Source organism: Anarhichas minor, unplaced genomic scaffold (genome assembly GCF_050575085.1).
Source record: "Anarhichas minor isolate MPS153535 unplaced genomic scaffold, ASM5057508v1 ptg000136l, whole genome shotgun sequence".
Taxonomy (NCBI): domain Eukaryota; kingdom Metazoa; phylum Chordata; class Actinopteri; order Perciformes; family Anarhichadidae; genus Anarhichas; species Anarhichas minor.
The window spans coordinates 18,592,724-18,616,935 of record NW_027466582.1 but is presented as its reverse complement, the minus strand read 5'-3'; the positions used below and the strand labels follow the sequence as shown (position 1 = coordinate 18,616,935).

Genomic DNA, 24,212 nt, shown 5'->3' with positions numbered 1-24,212 from the left:
GTGTGTGTGTGTGTGTGTTCATGAAGGAGATGGGATTTGTAGCCTAGAGACAAAAGTTCAGCTTCATTATTTGTTATTGTAGCTTTACACAAAAATTCCACTGTAAGATAGAATGATAGGAACAGCTTCATAACTTTAGCTTCTTGATCCTCCACCAACGTTAGATGGCCCTTATTAGGACAAGGGGGAGAAAAAAAAGAAATCCCCATTCTTCCCCCCCGGCCATCCTCCTCCTCCTCCCCTCGTGTTTTCTGGGCATAGCTAATGTCCTAAAATGGTCTTATTGTTTTGCTGTAGTGTGATTTATAAAATGCTGCGGTTTCTGTCTTGAACTGTCAGTGACTTCATCTGTGCATTTCCCTCTAAAGAACGGTGGTTTGGACTGTGTCCCCGACATCACTCTAAGACAACTGGCATTCAGCGTCATGTTTCTGGGAATTTGCCTGTGGTCAAAACGAAACTGTGAGCTTGAAGAAAAGAAACTAGTTAGAAACAGTAAAAATAGTGTGCAATAACCTCTGCACATTTGAAAACAAAAGACCCCCACATCTTGTATCTTTTATCATCAAAGCAAATGTCCTTTCCTTAACACAAGACAGACCTGAGGGCTATCTCCGTGTCATCTGTAAAGAATTCAAGTTTGTAGAACAGCATGAAATATGGAATTATAAGACAACCCTGCAGTGGCTTCTTGTTTCTGAAGACAACACGTCATAGAATAAAAACACATTGGCGCAAATTATTTTCCTTAAAGCTGTGAAACTAACAAACAAAAAATGATTGTGGTTAGAAAATACTTTTCTTGTCCTTCCTTTTTAGCACATAAAGTCAAATTTGAAGTTTTTTTTGTCCTTGCTGAATGAATCCAGTCCAGTTATTTCAGTCTCTGTTCCAGCCAGTGGCTCTGTCTCTCACAGTCCAGCAGACAGATTGAGACTGGTTACATCGACCCCGCGTCCGATCAGGTGGTCTCGTACAGCAGCATCCCGCTGAAGATGGTCAGCGGTTCCGAAGAGAAGGCCAGTTTGCCGGTGACAAGGTCGATGCAGACCGTGTCCCCTGCTTCCATGGGCAGGATGATGTTGAAGACGGCCACAGCTCCGGGGATGTGCTTGGCCTCCGCCATGGGTTTCTCCAGGCCTTCGGGCTGGTACCCAGCCGAGTCCACTCGGGCCACGCCAGTGTTGGACTTGGACAACACCGCCTCGATCTTCATGTTCTTATGGCCCGTCAGGATGCCGCTGAAGAAGTACGTCCCACTCACTGGAGCTGTGAAATAGCCTGGAGGATGGAAGCCGGTGACACGGTGAACTTAATGCTGTGTATGAGCTCAGACTCCCTTATTTCATCAAAATTCTTGGATCCCTGTTTGCTAAGTAACTTTAATTAAACAAAACCTGTTGGATGGCATTAAAAAGACAACACACCACTATTTTAAAAGGTCGGGTCATCCTACAAACATATGCCTGCAGATGAAGCCATGCAGATAACTTTGGTTTGATTTGCCCAAGGTTTGAGATATCGCTTGATTTCTGCCACCATTTCAATGCAATGGAGGGGAGTCTGGTGAGTCCTAAAACCAGGAAATGAGTCAGCATTTTTGCACTTCCGGTGTTCCCTTCTTTCATAGTCAATGAGTTTTTTGAATGTGTTTTTGTTTAGATGCCTGAAATAAAGTCTGTGGTTAATGCAAGCTGAAGAGATTTTAACGTTTTGTTCTACGATATAAAATCAGTAAATATCCATGTGGTGAATTTAGAAGCTTTCACTTGTCTTAACAAAAGTCGCTTGCTAACAAGTAGCTAAATGAGACTACACAACTTCATCACGCTGACTAGTCCGCCTTCACAGCCTCCATGTGTTTAGTCACACTCGTGTGACCGTGGTGTAGCTCCTCTATAGCCTGACGTTAGCTTTTTACTTCTGCCGATTGCATTCACGCTTCAAAAATCAAAAAAGTTATGTTCATTTGTGAAGATGATCTTGCTGAACAAAACGTGTAAGTATTTCTGCAATAATCCAACATCTAATGGAAAAGTCCCATTGGCTTTTTGTTGAGAGAACCAGTGTGATGCTAACTTAGCGGTTGGCCTACACATAAAAAAACCTACTTTTCCTTGAGGTGATCTTATAAAAAGAGAGCTCTGATCTCAGAGGGCATCTGTTCACAAGTCCAGCCAACCTGAAGCGCACCTGTTTTGGGATTGTAGACCCTATTTTCGTTGACGAAGATCTCGTTGAACACAATGGTTCCTGCGCTTCTCATCGGGCGGGTCAGCGCGGCGGAGAAAGAAAGGCGAGGCACGTGGGCATCGGACCCTGCAGGACCTGATCGCGGCGGGGGAGACGGAGAGGAGGAGTTAGTACAAAAGGAAAGATCTAATAGTAATGAGTGCTTTCATTGCTGTTTGGTAAGAACAACTCATACCCTGTTCGCCTCTTAGACCTGAGGAGTAAGATGAAAGACAAAAAAACAGTGAGTTAATCATCCAACAAAGTCGTTCTTGCTGTTTATTTTTTATTATCAGAATGTATCGTACATCTTTTGAGCTTGTAAATCAGTAACTGTTAACTCAGAGACTAAGCTTGTTGTCTTTACCTGGGGGTCCAGCTAGTCCCTGCTTGCCCTCTCTGCCCTGGGGTCCCGCCCTCCCTTGGGGTCCTACAGGACCCTGGGTTCCATGCTCGCCTCTCTCTCCACGGGGGCCCGGTAGACCAGGTGGACCTGGGGGAGGAGAACATCTAATGAAACATCACAGCTGGGGGAAAAAAAACCTCCTGAAAGAAAATGCTCTCCAACAAAAATAGTTTCTTTTCTTTTAAAAACATGCACAGTAGGTCAAGAAAGCTACGACATTTAACCCAGCCTTCCTTTCACCCCCATGTTTACTAAAACTCCTCTTTCAGACAGATTGCAGACTTTAAAGGCTCTTTAAGTGAACGCTTCTTTCTCTGGTCCATTTGTCCCTCACCCTGACCTTGCCTCCCTTTCTGTCTCTTGTCCAAAAGTCAAATCCCGTGGCCCCGCGACTCACCCATGAAGTCCTGCTCTATGAAACTGTGGAACTTCTCCACTAGGTCCACCACCGACGAGTTCAGTCCGTGTATGTCGGAGTGGACGTTTTCCAGCTGGACGTTCTGGATGTCGTCGATGAGATCTCCGTGAGACGTCACCGTGACATTGAGTCCATTAACGCAGCTCCACAGCCCAGACATGTGTCGGTTCAGGCCCTCCCTGATCCTCTCCAGGCCGTCTGAAAAGGAGTCCAGGCGTCCGCACACTCCCTCCAGCTTGGAGAGTCTTCTCTCCAGGCCGTCGCCGGACCGCCGGCACTCCCCGACCTCCGTCACATAGTTGCTCCTCATTATTTGGATCTCTTTGCCCACATTGTCGAACTGAATCTTGGAGTCATCGACGTGATCCGTCAGCTCCTTCTGCAAGATGTCCACCTTGTAGAGAGTGGGGGACACTTGTTAATGTGTCTGCGTTGGATGAGTTTCTTTTGACAAAGTTCTACTAAAAATATACATTTCTCAGTCTTTGCTGCCATTTATTTTCCTACGGTATCTTATACACACAAAAATATGTAAGCATATTATCCGAGCGTGTCTGTCAAGAATGTTTCCCTACTGTAATAATATTATGTGAAAACACTGTTGCCAAGATAACCACGAGGCCTGTTTGATTGACATAGTGTTGTTTTCAGAGTCCATAAAGAAAAGCTCTGTTTCACTATGAACAGTTTATTAACACAACACAGATCATCATCGCAATTACCATCATTATGATCATAACAGTAGCTTGATCTTTCTTGTTTCATTCTGAGGGGCTAGTTCTATTGTATGTATTAGAACATACTAGTACAGTGCTTCTCAACCTGGGGCTCGGGACCCACAATGGGGTCGCAAGATAAATCTGAAGGGTCATGAGATATTCAACAAGGAACAAGGTGTTGTGTTACACAGATTACAATTATTTTCACTAAATCTTAGCTTTTTGTAGCCGCATTAGCAGCGTGGCTCAAGACACAGCGGCTTTTAGTTGAGGGATCGAGTGTGATACACTAACTTCCTGCGTTGGCCTTCAAAAATATGTCATCCCTGCAGCTCTCTATACCCGCTAAGCATCAGTATGTTAGCATTGTCATTTTGAGCATGTTAGCATGCTGATGTTAGCAATTATCATGTTAGCGTGCCCCCACACAAATTTGACATTTGGCCAAAAGGTGGAATTTCAATTTCCAGACTGATTCCAGATTGATCAGTGATGCCATTGGACCCAAACAGACTTTTCTCTCCCCATAGACTTACATTGGGAAAAAGACGTCTGTAACTCAGTGAATATATCTTTTTGAGGTAAATCAGCTTGCCAGTACAAAAACATGTATAGCCCTCATTTAAGTCATTAGGTCCTTAGATTGTAAAATGCACTAATGCACTAATCCAGAGTTATTTTCCTTCCTCCGTTCATATGAATGAGCCTGAGAATGAGTGGCTGGGAGGCATGCTGCTAGCATGGCTGTAGTCTCTTAGTCTTGTTATTGTAAAATACTAAACACTTTTACCTCTTCAGCTAGGCAGTCGCTACCATTGACAATACTGATGTCATGTCTTCAGTATTTTTCCTGGAAGATTTGGGGGTTTTAGACACTTGAGGAGAGTTTATATTCTATGGTCAAAAGGCTGATTCTATTCAATATTTTTCCCACCAGCATTTAATTCCTGGCAGCATGGAGAAGGCTTTGTAACTGTATACCTATATCCATGAAACAATAACACTAAAGCTCCGCTGTCTGAACCAAGATGGAAAACTTTACTACTCCGTTTAACCTTTATAAAGGCCGCGCAGACCAGATCCACTCCTTCCGTTCTTACCCTTCACAATAAAAGCTCTAGAAATATAAAATTTGCAGGCGAGTATTTCACATTTTGGCATGTGTACAGTCAGTGGCAGTCACATCACCCTCATCATCGCCACATCATCTTACCTCAGAGATGATGTTGTCCTTGGCGTTGCTCAGATCGGTCAGCGTGTTTCCATGTGTCTGCACAGTCCTCCCCAGGCCCTTCAGGGTGTCATTGATGGAGCTAAATGTGACCATGACCCCGGCCAGCTGTCCCTGGATGGACTTCAGATCCCCCCCTAATCTACCGCTATGGATGCCGTGACCGTCCAGGCGTTTCTTCAGATCGTTCATGTCGACCTTACACTGTCCCGTGCACTCCTCCACTTCCTCTCTGAGTCGCCCGACCTCCTCCTGAAGGTTGGAGCACACCTGAGAGCAGGCCGACTCTCCCGAGTCCACCTTTCTCCGCAGATCTGTCAGTTCTGCCTGGCACTTGCCTAGGCCGGTCTTGGTGGAGTTGGCGAGCAAGCGCAGGTCCTCCTCCACGCTGCCGCAAATGGAACAGTCCTCCAGATCGCGGCCCAACGTTTCAACCTCCGTGACGATCCGGTTGAAATGCTCGCCGCTCTCCCCCGTCACAGCTATTATCTTTTTGACGTCGTCCGTTAAGTTGATGACTCTGTCGATCAGCGAGTCCCCTGACACGGACAGGTCGTTTAGCCTGGTGTTAAACTTCTGGATGTCCTCTTGGTTATCCACGACTCTCCACTCTAAGGTTTTCACAGTGTCATCAGTCTTGCGGCCTTTCCCGTTAGGCCCACAGGTCTCATTGCACATGTTCGTGGTGGATGTTAGCCTTCTGTCCAGGAAGGCCGTGATGTTCTCCAGGTGACTTAAACGCCGGCTGTGGTCCCTGACCGTATCTCCGAGGACGGCCACGTCCAGCTCCAGCTTGCCGATCTTGAAGCCGTGGTCATCGAGCCGGCTGAGGACCATGATGCGCAGCTGCGTGACGTCCCTCTGGACGTTGTCCTTCACGTTGTTCCCCGTGTTGGTGCACCTCTGCTCCGTCTTCCTCACCGTGCTATTCACCCTCTTCTCCAGTTCTCTCAGCCTGCCATTCAACCTGTCCTCCGTCACTCGTCCCTTCCCGCCGCCCGTCCCTGCCAGCTCCTTGTCCAGCCGGCCTTTAACGGCGTCGCACTTGTTGGCCGTGGAGGTGACTCGGAGCTCCAGAGTGGACAGCCTCTTCTCCAGCTCGGTGACGGTGTTGCAGCAGGCCTGGGAGCGCAGGGTTTCACTGCGGGAGATGTCCAGGCTCTGCCTCAGGTGCTGGTCCATGGAGCTGATCAGCTTCTCCAGACCCTGGACGCGCTCCCTGTCCTCTTGCTGCTGGCGCCTCAGGTCCTCCACGCCAGCCTAGAGGGAACAGGGATAATGAAGACTGGAATTAGATTGCTGGTTCTATAGTTTGTGCTGATTATGTATTGAGGTGTTTGTGTCTGTGTCCCAAATTGTTGGGTTTGAAAGCAAATAGTATCTAATGCCCCCTCCCTGAGCACCAAATGGAGTAAAGTGCACACCTACAGTCTGTACCAACAACTGGAGGACATTTTAATCTGAACTGTGAGGTTGTTTGGCTTCTTCAATTTCGATGAACAAAAAAAACCAATACTGTACTTACGACGCTTGCAAAATCAGGGACATCTTTTAAATCACATCTTAAAACTTATCTTTTCAAAAAAGCCTTTTATTAATTTTAGCACAGTGTCTTATTTTCCTGCTGTCATTCGCTTAAAGTCCTGAAATATTTCAATCTTGGTTCAACCATGTAAAGTAATTTGTAACTTTGTTTTGAAAAGAGCTTTATGAATAATGTTTATTATTATTATTATTACTAATCATCATTATTATTATTATTATGCATAGCACTTATACAGCACACATTACTGACTGCCAGCTCCAAAGAAGAGGCAAGGCATTACATTTCAAAAACTCAATGTGCTTTACATGTAAAAGCAAAGTAAAAGAAGAAAGAGGCATAAAAACCATAATTAATTAATGAATCAATTAATTAAAATGCATACGCAACCCAGTGGTATAACAATAAAGAAATAAAAGAAAAACTACATTTTAAAACAGTTAGTTTGAGGTTACTGACTTTTAATTCTCCTTTTAATAGAGCTCAGTTTGTTTTTGCTCCTGATCCTTACCAATACCCCCAAATAAATATTATTTATATTAAATTCTTTCCTACAGCTGAGCAGCGCATAACGGAGGCGACAGTAAACCTACAGTGAAAATGAAAGCACGTAGAATGAGGCAAAATAAAAACTTAATTTAGACACGTGATGATCGTTTTATGTTAAATCTTAATCCTTCCACTCTTTCAAACTGCTGGAAGATTGTTTTTTGGCCTCGTTGCAATTTGCCTTATCTGTCCTTTCACTGCAGTATTGTTCCATTTTTCGTTCGTGCAGTGGATTATATGAGAGTGCAATTTTCTTGTTTTACTGCCTGGATGTGGCTAATATTTTTGCATGGCTTCAGGCAGCAGAAGGCCACGGGGAGCGAAGCAGAAACATTTTACAGCTATGCAAACTACAACTAGAAATCATACTGGGTGGCTCTAACAAAGCGGTTTTTACATAGTGAGATTCACCTGGCATGAAGAGCAGGACAGAGACACCCTTCTCTCTAGCTCCGTCAGGATCTCCTCCTTCAGGGTGGTGAGCTGGTTTCCCCCTGCTCCTCCTCCTCCGCCTCCTCCTCCCCCTCCGCCTCCTCCTCCCCCTTCTCCTCCTCCTCCTCCTTCTCCTCCGGCCACTCCGTCCAGCTCGTTGCCCCCTCCGTTCACCAGGTGGTTGTTGATGTTGAGCAGAGTCTGGTCATGGACCTGAGCAAGCAACATGTGCACGTAAAGTAAAAGAAGAAGTCTACCCTTTGCATTTGAATTCTGACCATAAAGATACTGTTTTACCTGTGTCCGGTTGTAGAGATGGTCCAGCTTGGTCTGGATGCTGTTAATGGTTTCCTTCATGTGTGGCTGAGCTGAATCAGCAGGGACAATAGCCCCGTTCAGACCAGGCCTACACAGAAGAAGAAGAAGAGTTGAGATTCCCTCAGGTTTTGGTCATAAAAAGAGGTATATGTTAAATATATAACATCAAAGAGAAGGATGTAAGAATAATTGTCACATTGCTTCATCTGAATGCAGCATCCTAACTGTAATCTCTGTATTTATGTTCATAAACAAGCGCTTTCTCACTAAACTGAACTGCTGAAATAAAATAAAAAAAACAGCATTTTAATGCAGATGACGATGCAGCAGGTGAATACAGGTAAATACACTCCATGGAATAACACGAGCATGTGATGTGCTGAAAACAGCGCTCACGTACAGCCGCTGGTTCATGCCGTGGATGGTGGTCTGCATGTTGTGGAGGTCTTTGGTCAGACCTCGGATCGTTTCCTCCAGCTGTCTGATCTTCTCCCCGTCGCCTGGAGACGAAGAATGACCAATGTCGATGCGAAAGAGGAAATGTTTGATTCTAAGGTTACATATTTACAAAGTATGGAACCTTTAATATTTGTTACAGGCCCTGAAAACCCGTGAGGAGGAACTTTGATTGTTGCTTATTTAGTCATGAATAATGTTTAGAGGAAAGCATATTCAATGTTATGTTTCATATAACTGTCCCTAGATCTGCTTAAAGTTGTCATTTTGCTCTCATATCGACTTGAAAAGTAAGACACATTCATTCATTCATGCTTTAGACCTGCTCTGCACATGTTGAGCATGTTACCATGTCCACAAAATGAGTTACCGTGACGACATTGAACGTTATTTAAAGTAGATGTGATTCTCACCGTCTCTGCCCTCTCCTCTCCTCTCCGTCTGCGTGACGCGGGGTCGCCCTCCACCGACCTGGGTGTCGCCGGTTCCCTTCGGCCCATCTTGGCAGTCTTCCCCGGAGTAACCGTGGCAGCACTTCCACTCCATTTCCGTCACCATCTTGTAAGCTACCTTATACCTCGGCCTCCTGTATGTCCGGTAGCTGAGGACGAAAACAGAAATGGACTTTCATTTGTTCTGGTTTGACAAGAGATTAAAAATGAATGATGGACTTGTTGTTTTTGACAGCAATGCTGGTGGGACGGTTGGTCGGCCCACCGCTTTTGTCCAGATCGAAATATCTCTGCTACTATTAGCTGGATCACCATGAAACTTTATACAGACATGTATGGTCCCAAGGGGTGGATCCTAATAAATGGAGTGATCCTTCGACTTTTTAGGATTTACTTTTCCATGCTGAATAAAATGGGCACGTCTCTGGTAAACACGATATTTAAAGTGCTGCTTTTGTGTGATTCTTTGTAGAGGAACTCATTTTTACAGATCTGTCGATTAAATCAACTAATCGATTCGTCTACAAAATCAGAATTTCTTTGATTTCATCAAGTCAAAAATCGTATGTACTTTGATCTATGACCCAATTCCTGCAAAACATACCCGACATTCCCTCCTGTTCTTTGTGTTAAACTAAGACGGGGAGCATGGTGGACCTTACACACCATCAGCATGTTAGCATTATCATTGGTTAGCATGTAGCTCAAAGCATCCCTGTGCCTAAGTGCGGCCTCATAGAGCTGCTACCATGGCTGTGACTCCTAGTCCGATGATTTGTGTCTTCAGACTCCAGAGTTATTTGGGACTTGAGCATAGCTGACTTGTGTCAGAATGCAACATTGAAACTTAAAATCTGTAGCGTGATCCCGATAACCCAGTCAAGGACCCGTAGCAGTCCCTGAACCCTGCATTGGATACCACCGCTGTCCACTGCTGACGTTGACGTGCACTGAGTCATCGGCTGTCTGGGAAATAGCTCCAACTCGTCTACTGATGATGGATGGGGTTAAGAGCTCTTTGTAAACTACAGACTGTTATTTCCTCCCATTCTCCTAAACTGCATTTAGCCAGTACTAAATCTTAATCTGCTGCTCAGAGACATCTGAAAAAAATGTAATATTTTATTTGGATAGCTTCATCATTAATGAGTCCTTTAGCCCTGCGAATGAAGAGACTCCCTGTTACAGAACAATGCAATAAATAGACCAGAATTGTCCAGAAGTCTCACTAAAGATTTATGGCAGCGTCTCGCATTAACAAGCCCCGACTCGCTCTCCTTCATGCCAACCCACAAATATCAGTCTAGGTATCGCGGGGGCCTTTTTCTGCACCACAGTAAAGACTTCATCTTCCAGTTTCTCGTTCTGGGAGCGTGAGAAAAAGTCATACAAAAACAGGGGCAGGAGGAGGAGTGGGAGAAGAAGTAAGGAAGGAGGAGAGTCGTAAAGAGAAAGACGGAGAAGAAGAGGTTGTTTTTACAGGGTGGGAGACCAGACTGCGGTGCCTGGAACCCCTGTTGGCTTCATTCTTAGCATAGCCCAGGTTTATGGCCGAGGCCCCCGCGGCAGGCACGGGGGATCAGGTAGCCGGACCAGAGTCAGCCGACAGGGTGAGAAACATCAGGAGCGAGGACAACATTTGTAAAAAAAATTAATTCATTCCATCCATCACATCTTGAGTAAATGTAGTAAATGTGCTCCGATTTTTGTAATATCGGATGTCCCTGGGTCAGGAACAGAGCAGAGTGGATTCAGTATCCACAGACAGGAAACAGGGGGAGAAGATGGATCGGATAGGGGTCACAAACGTCTGCGGAACCGAGGACAGGAAGTTGGAGGAGCAGGATAGAATACAGATTAGATTCCAGCGACAGAGAGGAGGATTCAGAGAAGATGCGAATGGAGAGAGGGGATGGATACTCACGCGACTCGAGGACATTGGCCCCAGGTGCAGCGCTGATAGTCGGGTTTGATGTACGTCTCCACCCCGTCCTCCATCACGCAGCTCACGGTGCGTGTCACCACATAAGCGCACCAGTTCCTGAGAAAGCACAGGCACAAGGAAATGACTTGCCCGTGAGTTTAGAGTCGGGCGTTGACGCAAACTTAGCAGCCCTCTTACACTCTGTATACACTCTTTGTCTCCAGGCAAAAACAGATGAAAGATTGGCACAAAACAAAATAACAATCAAAAATCTGGACACTTGTTTGAGTTTCCAGATCAATATCTCAAACCCCAGGATCTGATTATTTTTTCTGTGCAACATTCAAGAGAAATTGTCCGCTGTTGAAAATGCCAGATCAGTTCAGGATAACTGCATGATTTCAACAATGGCTGCCATTGTATGCCTCCCCAACTCCACACCGACCAACCCACACAAAGACACACACACACACACACACACACACACACGCTGCGTATCCATGTGAAAAACTACCATTGGTTATATTTATTCCTCGCTGGAAGACTATGACATGGAGCTAAAGAGTGGCTGCGTAGATCATTACAATGAATCATTTGTATTAAAGTTAATATATATAACTTATGGTTGAACACTTGAGGTCAAACCAGCTTTCATGCAGGAGGTTTAACGCTTAAGGCCTTTACACACTGGGGGCATGGCGAATAAATCACATGAAAATGAGGAATACTCTCTTGCTAATATTTCACATTAAAACTATTCAGAATTTGAGAGAGTTGTGACACTTATGCAGGCAGAGGACCGACTACCTGTATCCTGTTGACCCAGAGCAGTGTCTGACATATAAGTGTTTGGCTTTTATTGTGAAAGGTATGAACGGAAGGCGTGGATTTGGTCTGCGCTGCCTTTGTCAAGGTTGAAAAGAGTAATAAAGTTTGAGGATCTTGGTTCGGACTACAGACAGGCAGCAACCTCCGGTTCTGAAAAGTGAAGCCAAATGCAGAAGTTTCTTAAAACTTGCATTCTCTCTACTGACCATCAGGGGGCGACTCCTCCGGTTGCAAAAAGAAGTCAGATTGTATAGAAGTCTATGAGAAAATGACTCTACTTCTCACTTGATTTATTACCTCAGTAAACATTGTAAACATGAGTTTATGGTCTCAATCTCTAGTTTCAAGTCCTCTTCAATACAGCATGATGTTCATTTAGTAAATTATGATCCATTTAGAGTCACATAGACCATAAAGCAGGGTATGCTTTAGGGCGGGCTTACTGTGATTGACAGGTCGCTGCTGCTACCAGAGACGTATACGGCGTCTCTACGTCACTCCTCCGCATTCCCAATATGCTAACTTCATTTTATAGGTTGCAAAAAAAATAAAATGCCAACGGCGAAATTGCCGAACTTGAGGCTTCATAACAGCAGTCCACAAACCAATGACTGACGTCACGATGACTACGTGCACCACATATACAGTATACAGTCTCTGACTGCAGAGCCTCTGTGTTGTTGACCATTATAGTTTGTTTTGCATGTGTACATTCCACACAACCTGATTGGTTGATGCCTATATTCGCCTTGCATAATAATATAATAACAATACGACGTTGCTTTTTTGCCGCATAATGTTTGCATTCTGAGTAAAAGTACTAATTTAACAGTTTGATAAAAAAATATATTATCATGCAAATTAATTGCGTAACAAAAAACACAACTTACAAAAGGGCTTTTCTCTAATTCAGATTTAACCCTGGATTCACTGATTTTGCGTCCACATGATGATAAAGTGAACTCACAGAAACACAGAGCAGCACGAGCTTTATTTGGAGTCGTGTTTCCGACCGCTTGGCGAATGTAAGTGGAATATTCACTCCCAGTTAAGTACTTTTTCCCTCTTCATCCAACTCCTGAGGGAAATATCTAGTTTACAGCTGCTAAATGCTCCACCAAATGTTGGTGCCACTCAAAGGGACAGAATTAGAAGAGACACACTCCCCCTGTCTACATGTGACTCAATTTGACCTCCCTTGACCCTCAGATATCTCTCTTGATAACAACTGCAGATAGCTTTAAGACACAGACGTCCTTCAGACGCTTTCCATCATCATTTGTGTATTACCCAGAATCCCCATCCCTGATGGTTATTATGGCCAATTAGTGTCACTCCGATTCGTCGGAGCAGAGCTATGAAGGGTTTTACGGATAAAAGTGGGAGCGTACAAGGAGTTCCTTCATGCTGGTGAGTCAATCAGCAGCTTTCCTCACTTTGTCTGTCCTCGTGTCTGTCTTTCTGTCTACATGTCTCCCTCTGTGTAACTCATTTTATTCTTATTTTTTCGGCTCCTTGTCCGTGTGCACCTTTTTCTCCCCATCTCACTCTTTTTCTCACTCTTGCCATCTCTTCCCACTCGGCCCTCTACCTGCGTCCCTCCCTGTCCCTCTCTGTTTCTCACCCTTTCAACTTGTTTTTTCTCCCCCTGTGTGTGACTACACCTCTCCTCTGTTCCAGTAAGACTCGTTCCTCCCCTTCATTCCAGAGCCTATCTGACTGACAGAATGAGTTTATCATGTTTCGGTCCTCCCCTGCACCTCGTGACCTCCTGTTCCTGTTGCTACCGTATGTGGGAAAGTGGACAGGACTAATTACCTCACTCTACTGTTAGAGGTTGTTGTTTTTTTACTAAAAGTTGTTCTCAGGACGGTTGGTTGACCTGAATTATATATATATATACTTAAAGCATTAAAATATCAAATGTAATTCATTCTATACGCCATGTCTGACTACAGTTACACTCTAGCCGTTTAGCATTGCAGGCCAGTAGTGTGTGTGTCGGCTGCGCTTAGTTCCTGCTTCAGGAAAACGAAGACGAAACAGCTCGTGGAGAAATCCTTCACTGTAAGTTTTGCTGATTGTGCATATTCACAGGATGCCATGTTGCCTTGAGCTGATTCAAAGTGAAATCTGGTACGTCGTTTGGCTGGAGTCAACAAGTGTCCTGTGAGATGTGCGGTTCCTCACAGCGATCCACATGGCCTCCTCCAGCCACAGAATCACGTTACGTTTATTTTGCTGCTCCATTCTGTGGTTTGTTCTGTTGCATTTAATGCTTCTATCAGAGCTTGAAGCTCTGGCGACTCTGCCGACGCAGCGATTCTCGTTGGGTTACGCGGTGTGAGGGTTTGCTGGCTTATCTGGGGTCTGACGTACTGCACTGTGTATGTCGGACTGGAAGTCTCTGAGAAACGGGAGTCCAACATCTCCACCAGGAGTTGGACCGACACGGGAGGGATACACAACATGTAAAAAAGAAAGAAAAAGGGACAGCGGCGAATCAGAACAGCTCCTGCGTCGTCTCCCTGGCTGTGCTTCAGCGGGCCCGTCCTGCCGATCCATCACCCTGACGCGCTGACTCCCAGGGTCACAGATAAAGCGTGGAGTTGGCAGCGTTTCCTCGCTGACAGAGAACAGCCACCGCGTTCTATGTAAATAAACTCAACCATTTTTTTCACCACTGAGCAGACACAGATGTGGACACACGCACATACGGATGAAAACAAAACACACACAGCTCCTCCCGTCTCCGCAGCGTCCAAAAACACTCGCACTTACTGTACATACCACCCCCCCCCCCCCCCCCCCCCACACACACACAAACACATAAGAGGAGCCTTTATATTTGTGGGAGGATGACTAATGTGTTAGCGCAGCGTTGGGAGAGTGTGTGGCTGTGCTTCTAGGCGTATGCCCTTCACAAGAATAAAAAAGAGAACAGTGGATTTCTTCATGTGTTTCAAGTGACACCTTGAACAGCTCCAAACCACTGGCCTCTCCTTCTCTCCCTCTCTCTCCTTCTCTCCTTCTCTCCTTCTCTCCCTCTCTCCTTCTCTCCCTCTCTCTCCTTCTCCCCCTCTCTCTCTCCCTCTCTCTCTCTAGCCAGCGTCGACTCAAGCATTCCGAGCAGTAATCCTATAAAGTCCCATTAATCCAGATGAAAGTCCACTAACTAGACTTGGCACTTTTCCATAAGCGTAAAAAACAATTACAAGCACACACACACACACACACACACACACATCATTTAACAGACAAACACACTACACGTTGACGAGAGACTTAGACAGACAGACAAGGTCACTAAGACATGTAGATACATACTCAAACATGGCTAGCCTGCTTATTTCTCCACTTTGCCACACCGCGGTGTAAAAATGACAGCATACGGCCTAACATGGTGTTTAATGGGGAGTTGACAGTGGGGGTGCTTGGTCTTCCATTCAATGAGCAGCTAATCTCCATGTTTCCTTCACTATATCAGCACCACAGGAAAAACACTGCACACAAACAGCCCAGTTCCCCCACGTATCAGCAAATGTTTACAACCACAATATGTATTTGTAGAATGTTTATCAGGCCAGCAGCAGATAAAGACGGAAATGTCAAACTAGAGTACAATGCTTTCTGTTAAACAGCCGAGGGACCTCGATGACTCATGAGTTTTGGTGTAACGTGAGGTAAACTGTGTGCTGCTCCTTCTCAGAGTTAACCAGACGCGGCAAACCGACCAACCAGTTCGTCCTCATCCTTAATGCCGTGTGTCTCGTGAAACCAAATGTTGTTGAACACCATGTTTCACTTTCACATGTGGGAGACTTCAAAGTTGAGGTCTAACTGGTTGGTTTGGCGAATCCACATCTGGTTAACTCCAGGGCCGTCATCAGTGGAACCAAGTTTAACCATCAGCAGTCTGCATGGCGACGCCGTGTGCATGTGCATACTCTGGCTAATGCATGTGATACAAATGAAACCATATAAACATTCCTATTTAGTGCTATCTAACTATTACGCAAGGAATCTCTGTCTGTCTGTCTGTGTGTCTGTCTGTGTGTGTGTGTGTGTGTATGTCTGTGTGTGTGTCTGTGTGTGTGCTGTGTGTCTGTGTGTCCGTCTGTGTGTCTGTGTGTCTGCTGTGTGTGTGTGTCTGTCTGTGTGTCTGTCTGTCTGTCTGTCTGTCTGTGTGTCTGTCTGTGTGTCTGTCTGTCTGTGTGTATCTGTCTGTCCTTCGCACATCTCATCACCAGTTGATCCGATCTTCTTCACACTTGGTAGGTGTATAGATGGGGACACAAGAACGTGCACTGCTGAACTATCAATATTAATGATCTTTGAAAAATCAAGCGCATATCTCTTTAGGAACCAGCGGGAGCAGGGCTCAACGACGGGCCTTATTGACCGCACTTCACTTTTGCTGCTTGATGGTGGACATACTGAGGTTACAACCAAACCCGTCTTCACTTCCCTGGAGTCAATGAGCAATGAGCAGTTCCAGAGAACGCTGCAAGCAGCACTTCTTGGTGCCAAGCAATCGGTTCGCTTCGAATTTGCACTGCACTCAAAAACTCCACATTGTACCTTTATAAATAGACTATAAAGCAGAGTATGCTTGAGGGCGGGGCTACCTTGTGATTGACAGGTTGCTACCAGAGCCGTATAGAGGGTCTCTATGTCACTCATCCGCGGTCCAAATATGGTCACTTCCATTCACTGGATGCAAAAGGTCATGATGGCAACGTCCAAACGTCAAACTCTAGGCTTCAAAACCGCAGTCCACAAACCAATGGATGACGTCACAGTGACTCTGTCCACTTCTTATATACAGTCTATGCTTTACACCTGTTGATTTTTGGCCACTTAGGAGCAGTAAAAACTAGCTGTGAACACAACATAAACATATTATTACCTTACAAATTGACATGGCAGTTGCTACTTTGCACAGCCGGCAGATATACGGAGCACCATTTTCATTCGTTTGGAGGTATGTTTGAGTCTGCCTGGATAATGCCAGTCCAATAATCACTCTCCTTTTTGCTCTCCACCATCACCTCAGGAATATATCTGTTTCATTAGCTGCTAAAAGCTCCACTGTGTGAACTTTGATCCATCTCACATTTGGTGCTGCTGGGCAGGAAGTGCACAGAGGGTTTTTTTTGAGCTTTTCTGCAGCTGCGTCTGTAAGCAACACAGATGAGAGAACTGAATGTGAACCAACCAGGCAATCAAATGTAAATAACGGCGGAAAATTGATTTAATGCAGACACTGAGCTCTTGCTTTTGCTCTGTTGTTGAATGAGGAGAAGGGGAAAATGATATTGTTCATCATAGTTAACTATCGCTAACATCAATGTCTGTTCCAACCCCAACAACTGGTATATAAACAGGAAGTCAGTGGTGGAGAAGTAAAGCCCGCCTCTTGCTTGATTTGATTGGCTGCCTCGTTCAATTGTGACATTGACGAGCGGTACGACTCTGCGGCTGGCGCTGAAAAGTTGAGAATATTTTAACTTTTATGTGCATCAAAAAATCACCTGAAAAACGCGGCAATAGGAAAACAACGGTTTCTAGCGACGCGTCTCGGCATGATCGGCCCATAAGGGGAGAGAAAGGGGATAACTGTATTTGAAACATGGACACATGATGAAACATGTACTCAAGGAAACAGACTGAAAAGTGTGAGCTGAAAGTCTGCCGTACCATCAAGTGACAAGAGGCCGGCACACAAAGTTAGCATATGAGGAGCTGTTTGACTTCACACTTTAGATGAAGCACACCCGGACGGATACGGAAACAAACACGGGAAACAAGGCAGCGAAACTTCCATTGCACACGTTTTATTTGTATTTCTTGAGCTGTAACTCAGCGTGAGAGGGACTCCTGCACCTGTCTGAGCATCACTTTATTTCCCAGTAAATGTCCCGCCTCAATAAAACAGCAGACAGACACTTCACAGCCAGGGCAGGAAGATGTCTGACATCTCAGCCCACGCAGGATGGATTTATTCACCCTCCTCTCCAGAGGAGCATTGTGGGTAAAAACTGGAACAATCATTGACAAAAGTGACAGGGAGAGTAAGTGGGAGGAAGAAGGAATGAAAGAAAGGGGTAAAAAAAAAGGGGGGGGGGGGTTACTACTCAAACAAAGAAAGCACTAGGCGGCGCCTATTGTTGAGGGATCTTTCATTTAGCTTCAAGGGACGGCTTTCGACAGCGACCTGAATGAGTGGATGGAAAGGGGGTGCGCCTCTGCATTTGAACCGTGCGGCCCAAAAGGTCAAGCGGCCCCTCCAGCGTCCTTGTAAAGGTATACCCCTGTACAGCGCACGGACCGCCGGCAGACGACCACGCGCACAGCCAGCAGACAAACACAAAGGCAGGCACACACACACACGCACCGTTTTGTTTTTTTCCCCTTTTGGACTGGTTCCAGCATCTGGGGACAGCGTGACTGTGTAAACTTCTCTCTGATTGTTTAGCCTGGCGGTCACGAAGATATACTGAGAATGTCCACGATACTGAGGTTTGCTTTAGCGTTATTGCTCAGATACGTCTGTCGTCTGTTCTTTCGGAGGGCCGCAGGTTTTCTCTGTGGCTGGCTTGGGTTTTAACCATTTATGGAGGCATGAACATTTTGAGACACACATTTCCTCAAAGGACATAAAGCTACACTTGCCAAAAGTAGCACAGACTATTTATGCAGGTAGAACTTTAGTTGGACTGCTCTGAAGTATAAAACTGTGAGTTCAGCATGTAAATGTCTGCTTCCATTTACTCTGTATGTTGAGAGCAGGTTTACAGGTTCAGTCCTTCTGGTGCAGTTTGAATGGGGAGAGTGTTGGGAAGGGATCCAAACCTCTATAGCATTCTGTATGTTTATCTAAACAAGGCTTTCTTAAATGAAATGCATGCTAGGAACTACGGTAATTAACTCACAATGGCTGTGACTGGAAAGGATCCCATTTCCCACGTGTACATTACCATATATAATGAGATTTGTTTACTGCACTAATGCAGAAAATCCTCACAGGTCTGTCAAGACGAGGAGAATCCCGTCACAGTCCATTCGCCTGGCAATTTAATGCCGCATTTTGGTGTTCTATCACAGCTGTAGTGAACAGGCCTTTTCACCATATTACAGTGTATTCTGGGAAATATATATAATGCTCTCAAAGCTGTTCTACGCTAAGAATCATCTGCTGCTCTGGAGCCAATGGGAAGTATTAAAAGAAGCTTACTGACGATTATTCTCTTTCACCATTAGAGTACGTGACTCACTGATGTTAAATGTCTTACAAAAGTATTTTAAAACCTCCTACATTTCACCAACGACAGAAGAGGCATGATCTAACGCTGCAATCACAACAGTGACATGAAGCTACAAACTGACGTCCGACTCTTGTCTCTGTGGTTTTTTCAGTGTTTGAATGACGCGGTGAAGCGTCGACCAATCATATGTTGGTTCACCCTGTTCCGTTCCATTCAAATAATGCCGTGAGCCGGTCCCCAGTGATATTTAACGACATAGCTACATCAGAGAACACTTCCATGCTTGGCCGTTGTCTTGCTTTTGTTGTTGTGTGTGTAAACACAGAAATAGTTGCCATTGGTTCTACTGTATGTAGGTAGACAGACAAATATCATTAGCAAAAATAGATTAGAGTAGAAGAGATATGAGTTTGGCTTCATTTCCCTGGTGTACTGTCAGAGGACAGTATTGCATTTGTTTGATTCTCAAATATTGGTGCCAAAAGTCAGCATTAGAAAGGAGCCATTGTTGTCTAACTCTGAAGGACTGAAGCTTGATGTTTACGATTGATGAATAAGAAAAAAATAATCTATTTTTGATATTCTCCTCATGATCAGTGTCCTTTATCTGGAGCAGTAATATGTATGAATGTCCTGATGGATGAGTGACAGAACGTGTGGTATTTACAACATATGCCCAAAACAAACATATAATGCGAACGTCTGAACTTTGCAATCGTATGTGATTGTTTGCCATCTAATTACAAAACCATGAGCACGTATAGCTGCTTTAACAGTCTCAGTACTTCTGAGAAGGCTTTTCACCCCATTTTAGTGAGGTCGGACATACTACCTGTCACAGTCCTTCATAGATGTATCCAGGAACTAGTCACAGCTCTGCTCATTGTTACTGGATGAAAACTATGTCAGGGGTCTGTAAAGTTTATAAGAAGTGAACATAGTCATCGTGACATCACCCTTTGGTTTGTGGACTGTCGTTTTAAAGCCTCGAGTTTGGCATTTTGGCCGTCGCCATCTTGCTTTTTGAAACCAGAAATGACAAGAGAGGGCGGAGCTAAGTACATCCGAACACTGAATAAACCATTTTTTGCCGACCAAATTGTTAACAATTAACTTTCGCGAAGTGAAAACACACTGTCAGATGGTTAAAGTTGTCAGACAAAAACACGGGCAACTCCCAGACCGGACAATGTCATGGTAGCGACATGTCAATCACAAGGTAGCCCCGCCCTAAAGCATACCCTGCTTTATGGTCTATTTGACTCTAAATGGACCATAATTTACTAAATGAACATCATGCTGTATTGAAGAAGACTTGAAACTAGAGATTGAGACCATAAAGGAGTCGCCCCCTGATGGTCAGTAGAAAGAATGCAGCTTTAAGACACTTCCGCATTCAATACAAGGCAGGACTCATTTCTCTCTCTCCAGCCGGCGGGTGAGTAAGGAATCCTGCGCTTTCTTTGATTTTACATGGCTTGTATCGTTTTTAATCTGTTGTTTCTCTCTGTTTATTTTTTTATACTTAACAGCCGGTCACTTAAAGGCCTGTCTGGCACTGACTTGGAGATACTGTCACCACAAAGGTGTTGGATGAGGTTGCGTTCAGGGCTCTGTGCAGGTCGGTCAAATTGTTCCACACCAAACTGGGGAAACCCTTTCTGTTTGGGCCCGGCTTTGTGCACAGGGACATCGTCACACTGAGACAGGAAAAGGTCTTGCCCAAACTGGCACCACAAACTTGAAAGGACACTAGTATTTGAGATTATGCTATAGCATAAAGGATTCATTCATGGAACTAAGCCCCGGCCCAAATCATGAAAACCTGAACTTAGCTCGGCATGCAGTGTTATTGGCCATTCTCAGGCTAATGGCCCCAGAACAAAGTGTTTGTCTCTTTGGCTCTTCTGATTTTCCTGCCACAATCCACAAAGCAAAAGGCCATAAAAACAGGCTATTTTAAGTGTGCCCATTTGTCTGTCTTTATGGAGCACCCTGATGCCAACGTAAGGAAATAAGTGGACTATAAGTATGATTAATGTATCTGCTTCTAGCTACCCTCCAGTGGCGATGTCCTCCAAACCGTACGTGAGCCTAAACAGATCAGCAGTCCACCTACACTCAGACCCGTCGCTCTTCCTCCGTTGCTTTCTGGAGCCAGGATGACATGTTAGCTCTGACATTTTTTGGCAGGAGATGTGTCGGACGGCCCGGGGGTCCTCGTCCTGAAGCCCCGCATGAGACCCCTCGCTGGATGCCTTCAGTTCATCTGACAGCCTTTATTGCATATGGAGTACTTCGCACATCTGTCAAAACAGATCAATGGAGTTCAAATGGGTGTCAGAGGGGCAAACCGCATTGCCACGGGCCAGCGCATTCTTCCCCCCCGACGCGTCACTTTGTGTATGTGTGTGGTTTGCATGTGTGTGTGTGTACGTCACAGGACAGCCATGCTGACTCTTTCGTAGCCTGCTGGGTTCAGAAAAGGGGGAAGGCCGATTGAGGACCCGGGCCCGATCTTCTCTTCTACTGTCAGTCTGTCTTTTCTCCTGTCCTGTTGCTCCTCCCCTCCTTTTGTCACTCTTTCGTCCTCTCTTGTCACGCCTGCTCGGTTCTCTCTTTTCTTTTCTTCTAGTCCTCTTGTTTGCTTCTCACTTATGTCACCCTCTGTCGATCCAATGCTTTATCTTTCCCCCCTCATAATCACCTACCTCCACCTCTTGACATTTTGGCACTCATTTCCACTTCGTCAATCAATCTTTTTCCCCTGTTTCTCACTCGTTCTCTGTCCTCCCTCTTTCTCTCACTCCCAGTAGCCAACGGCTCAGCTTCATCATACACCAAAGAGGCCAACCATCCATGTCTCAGCACTCAGGCCGCCCCAGCAGCAGCAGCAGCAGCACACTGCGCTCTGATGTGGAGAGAAACCTGATAGAAGCTATTACAGCAGCTCAACTCCCAGTAGCCTGGCCTGCCTCTCATGCTCACATACACACACACACGTTAAATACAAACACATGCAGGCAGACACGTACCACATGTGAGGGATGGACTTCATTCACTCCCTCACCCTTTTATTCGTGCACACACAGACACACACACCTACGCTCTCAGTTAATCGGTGTAGCCGAAACCACCCCGCACAACAAACAAGTCGCACATCTGTCCGCAGAGGTGAGGGGGGTCGTCCACACACGGGGCCCTCGGGCAGGAGCTCAATGCCATGCTAATAACGCACTATGGGGGCAGCAGCAGCAGCATAAAAACAAACATGTGTCGGCCCACTGACGGTATTAACAACTTTACGAGCAGGGACTCCAACAGCCATCACTGATTTATAAGCGACCGTTAGTCAAGCGTCTCTGAGATCTGAAGGATTTCCCCACTGTCCCCATAAAATAGGACTAGACGGCAGTCGGAATCGCTCAATTTGAAACTCCACGATTATACGCCGGTCAGTCTTCTGGATTGACGACGTCCAGAGTCCAGTACCTGACTGGGACATCCTGTTTGCCAAACTGATGAATTCCCCTCCAAACGAGAAACACCGGGCCCCCTGAACCACTTTTCACTTGGGGGCCCTGAAACAGTAAATATCTATAATCCCTATAAGCCCTGTCCAGCTCTGGGCGCCCCCCCTGCATCATCACACACGCACACACACCCCTTCCCCAACCCACCCATTCGGGGAGGGGCCCTGCAGTGTAAGAGACCTAATCACCAATAAGACATTTCCTCTGAAAATAACAATCAACATCATGTGTGCTTCTGAAGGGGACGATATTTACACGTCATGGTCTCAGGAAGAGACTTTCATGAGGGAAATGACCCCAATATTGAGAAGATGTTGTCCCAGTCTGCCCCATATGGGAGAGTTAGTTTTTAAATGATCCTTTTTTTAAATTATTATTTGAGTGAAATCATGTTTTATTTATTTTATTCATTTAATCATTTATTACAGTGAATCCCTCATTAGGGTGGCGCAAACAGATTATTTTGATGTTATATATATTTTTTCGATTAATCAATTAATTGTTTTGATGAAGAATTTTCCAGAACCGAAGACCATTCAAATAGCCTGCATGTTCTCACACTCACAGTCCAAAACACACACCTATTCCATTTATAATTATATACAATTAAATAAACAGCAAATCTCCACATTAATCAATCAGATTAATCGCTCAGTTGTTTCAGCCCTGAACTATTTCACATTTTGTTATGAGGGACCCACCGGAAGCCCCTAAAGGACCCCCGCACCTCACTATAGAAGCACAGTTCATCATAGGCTACATTTTAAAAGGTTTTGAACTGCAGCTCTTCTCTTTTTTCCTGACGCAAACACAACCAACACATTCACACACGTGTGTCTCCGTTCACGTGGACCCTACCTGTGTCTGCTGGCCGCTCTCTGTCCCGTCTGCACACCGGACTCCGCATATCCGAGACCCCAACTAACCCGGGCCAACGAGAGGCAGGCGAGCAGGTAAACCCCCGTCTCCATCCTCCTCGCGTCAAACGCAAAAAAAGAAAAACGTCGTTTAGCTCCAGAAGTTTGTCCTGGAAAGGTGTCACGGTTACTGTCTGAGGTCTTCAGTGACGCGCCGCCGGTGAGTGAAGACGCAGAGCCATGACTTCACGGGATGAGTAGATCCAGTCAAGTGCATTTCAGTCGCTGAAGCGGTGGAGTCTGACTGGAGCTGAGGAGCAACAACAAGAAAAGTTTCCTGTCAGAGCTCCAACAGCCGTCATGCCCGCTCAGGGTCTCTCTCTCTCTCTCTCTCTCTCTCTCTCTCTCTCTCTCTGCACTGGTGCAGCCTACATTTTCTCTCTGTTTTCCCCTTTTCAGTTCTTCTACTTTAACTGCTTCACTGGCATTGTAAGGAAGCCCAATTTAGACCTTGCCAAAGCGATTTTACAGCAAAATAATGAAGAAGAGAGTCCGAAAGAAACAACAGGCTCCACAAAACCTAAAAAGCCCCCAAAATTACAGTTCAAAAACAGGCATAACTTCTTACATTACCATGAAATGCCTACTAATATAGTTTACCTAGTCATGGATTTGTAGATGTACATTTCACATTTTTTTAAGAGCACTGTGTTATCTTCAAACGAGACTATTGCCGCCTTTGAACAGAGCCACCGAGGAATTGCAAAGGCCTAACGACAGAAAAAGGGAATACAAACATTTTCCCTTAGACATATTGAAAAAGTATATAAAAGTATAAAAACTCTATAATAAACTAAAATTACAATACGTCAATTTACCTCCACCTTAAAATGACCTTCCATGGCCTCCGCCGTTTCCGAAAACGTCAGCGAACACGTCACAACTCGTTAACTCTGAACTTCAGAAGATTACCACTTACGAGGTAATGAATATGACGAGGGGGGGGGGGCTCTTCTAGTGAACATGGTAAACACAACCCCGTTTGA

General features: G+C 45.2%; 1 protein-coding gene across 1 annotated transcript; it reads right to left on the bottom strand.

The window, feature by feature from the left end:
* Positions 1 to 961: 961 nt before the first annotated feature.
* emilin1a (elastin microfibril interfacer 1a) lies at positions 962 to 23,280 on the bottom strand. Its single transcript, XM_076084142.1, has 12 exons — positions 23,168 to 23,280; positions 10,681 to 10,797; positions 8,718 to 8,905; positions 8,249 to 8,348; positions 7,828 to 7,936; positions 7,510 to 7,743; positions 4,989 to 6,266; positions 3,036 to 3,450; positions 2,600 to 2,725; positions 2,429 to 2,446; positions 2,194 to 2,328; positions 962 to 1,281 (listed from the first exon to the last, which is right to left on the bottom strand). Exons 1-12 carry the CDS (start codon positions 23,278 to 23,280, stop codon positions 962 to 964), a joined length of 3,153 nt encoding a protein of 1,050 aa, XP_075940257.1.
* Between the last annotated feature and the right edge of the window lie 932 nt (positions 23,281 to 24,212).

Bases quoted from the DNA above. Each gene is read 5' to 3' on its own strand.
- emilin1a (XM_076084142.1), bottom strand. From the start codon at position 23,280: ATGGAGACGGGGGTTTACCTGCTCGCCTGCCTCTCGTTGGCCCGGGTT. The intron at 7,744-7,827 runs GTAAAACAGTAT...TTGCTTGCTCAG, and splicing joins ATCTCTACAACCGGACACAG to GTCCATGACCAGACTCTGCT. The intron at 2,726-3,035 runs GTGAGTCGCGGG...CTCCTCCCCCAG, and splicing joins CATAGAGCAGGACTTCATGG to GTCCACCTGGTCTACCGGGC.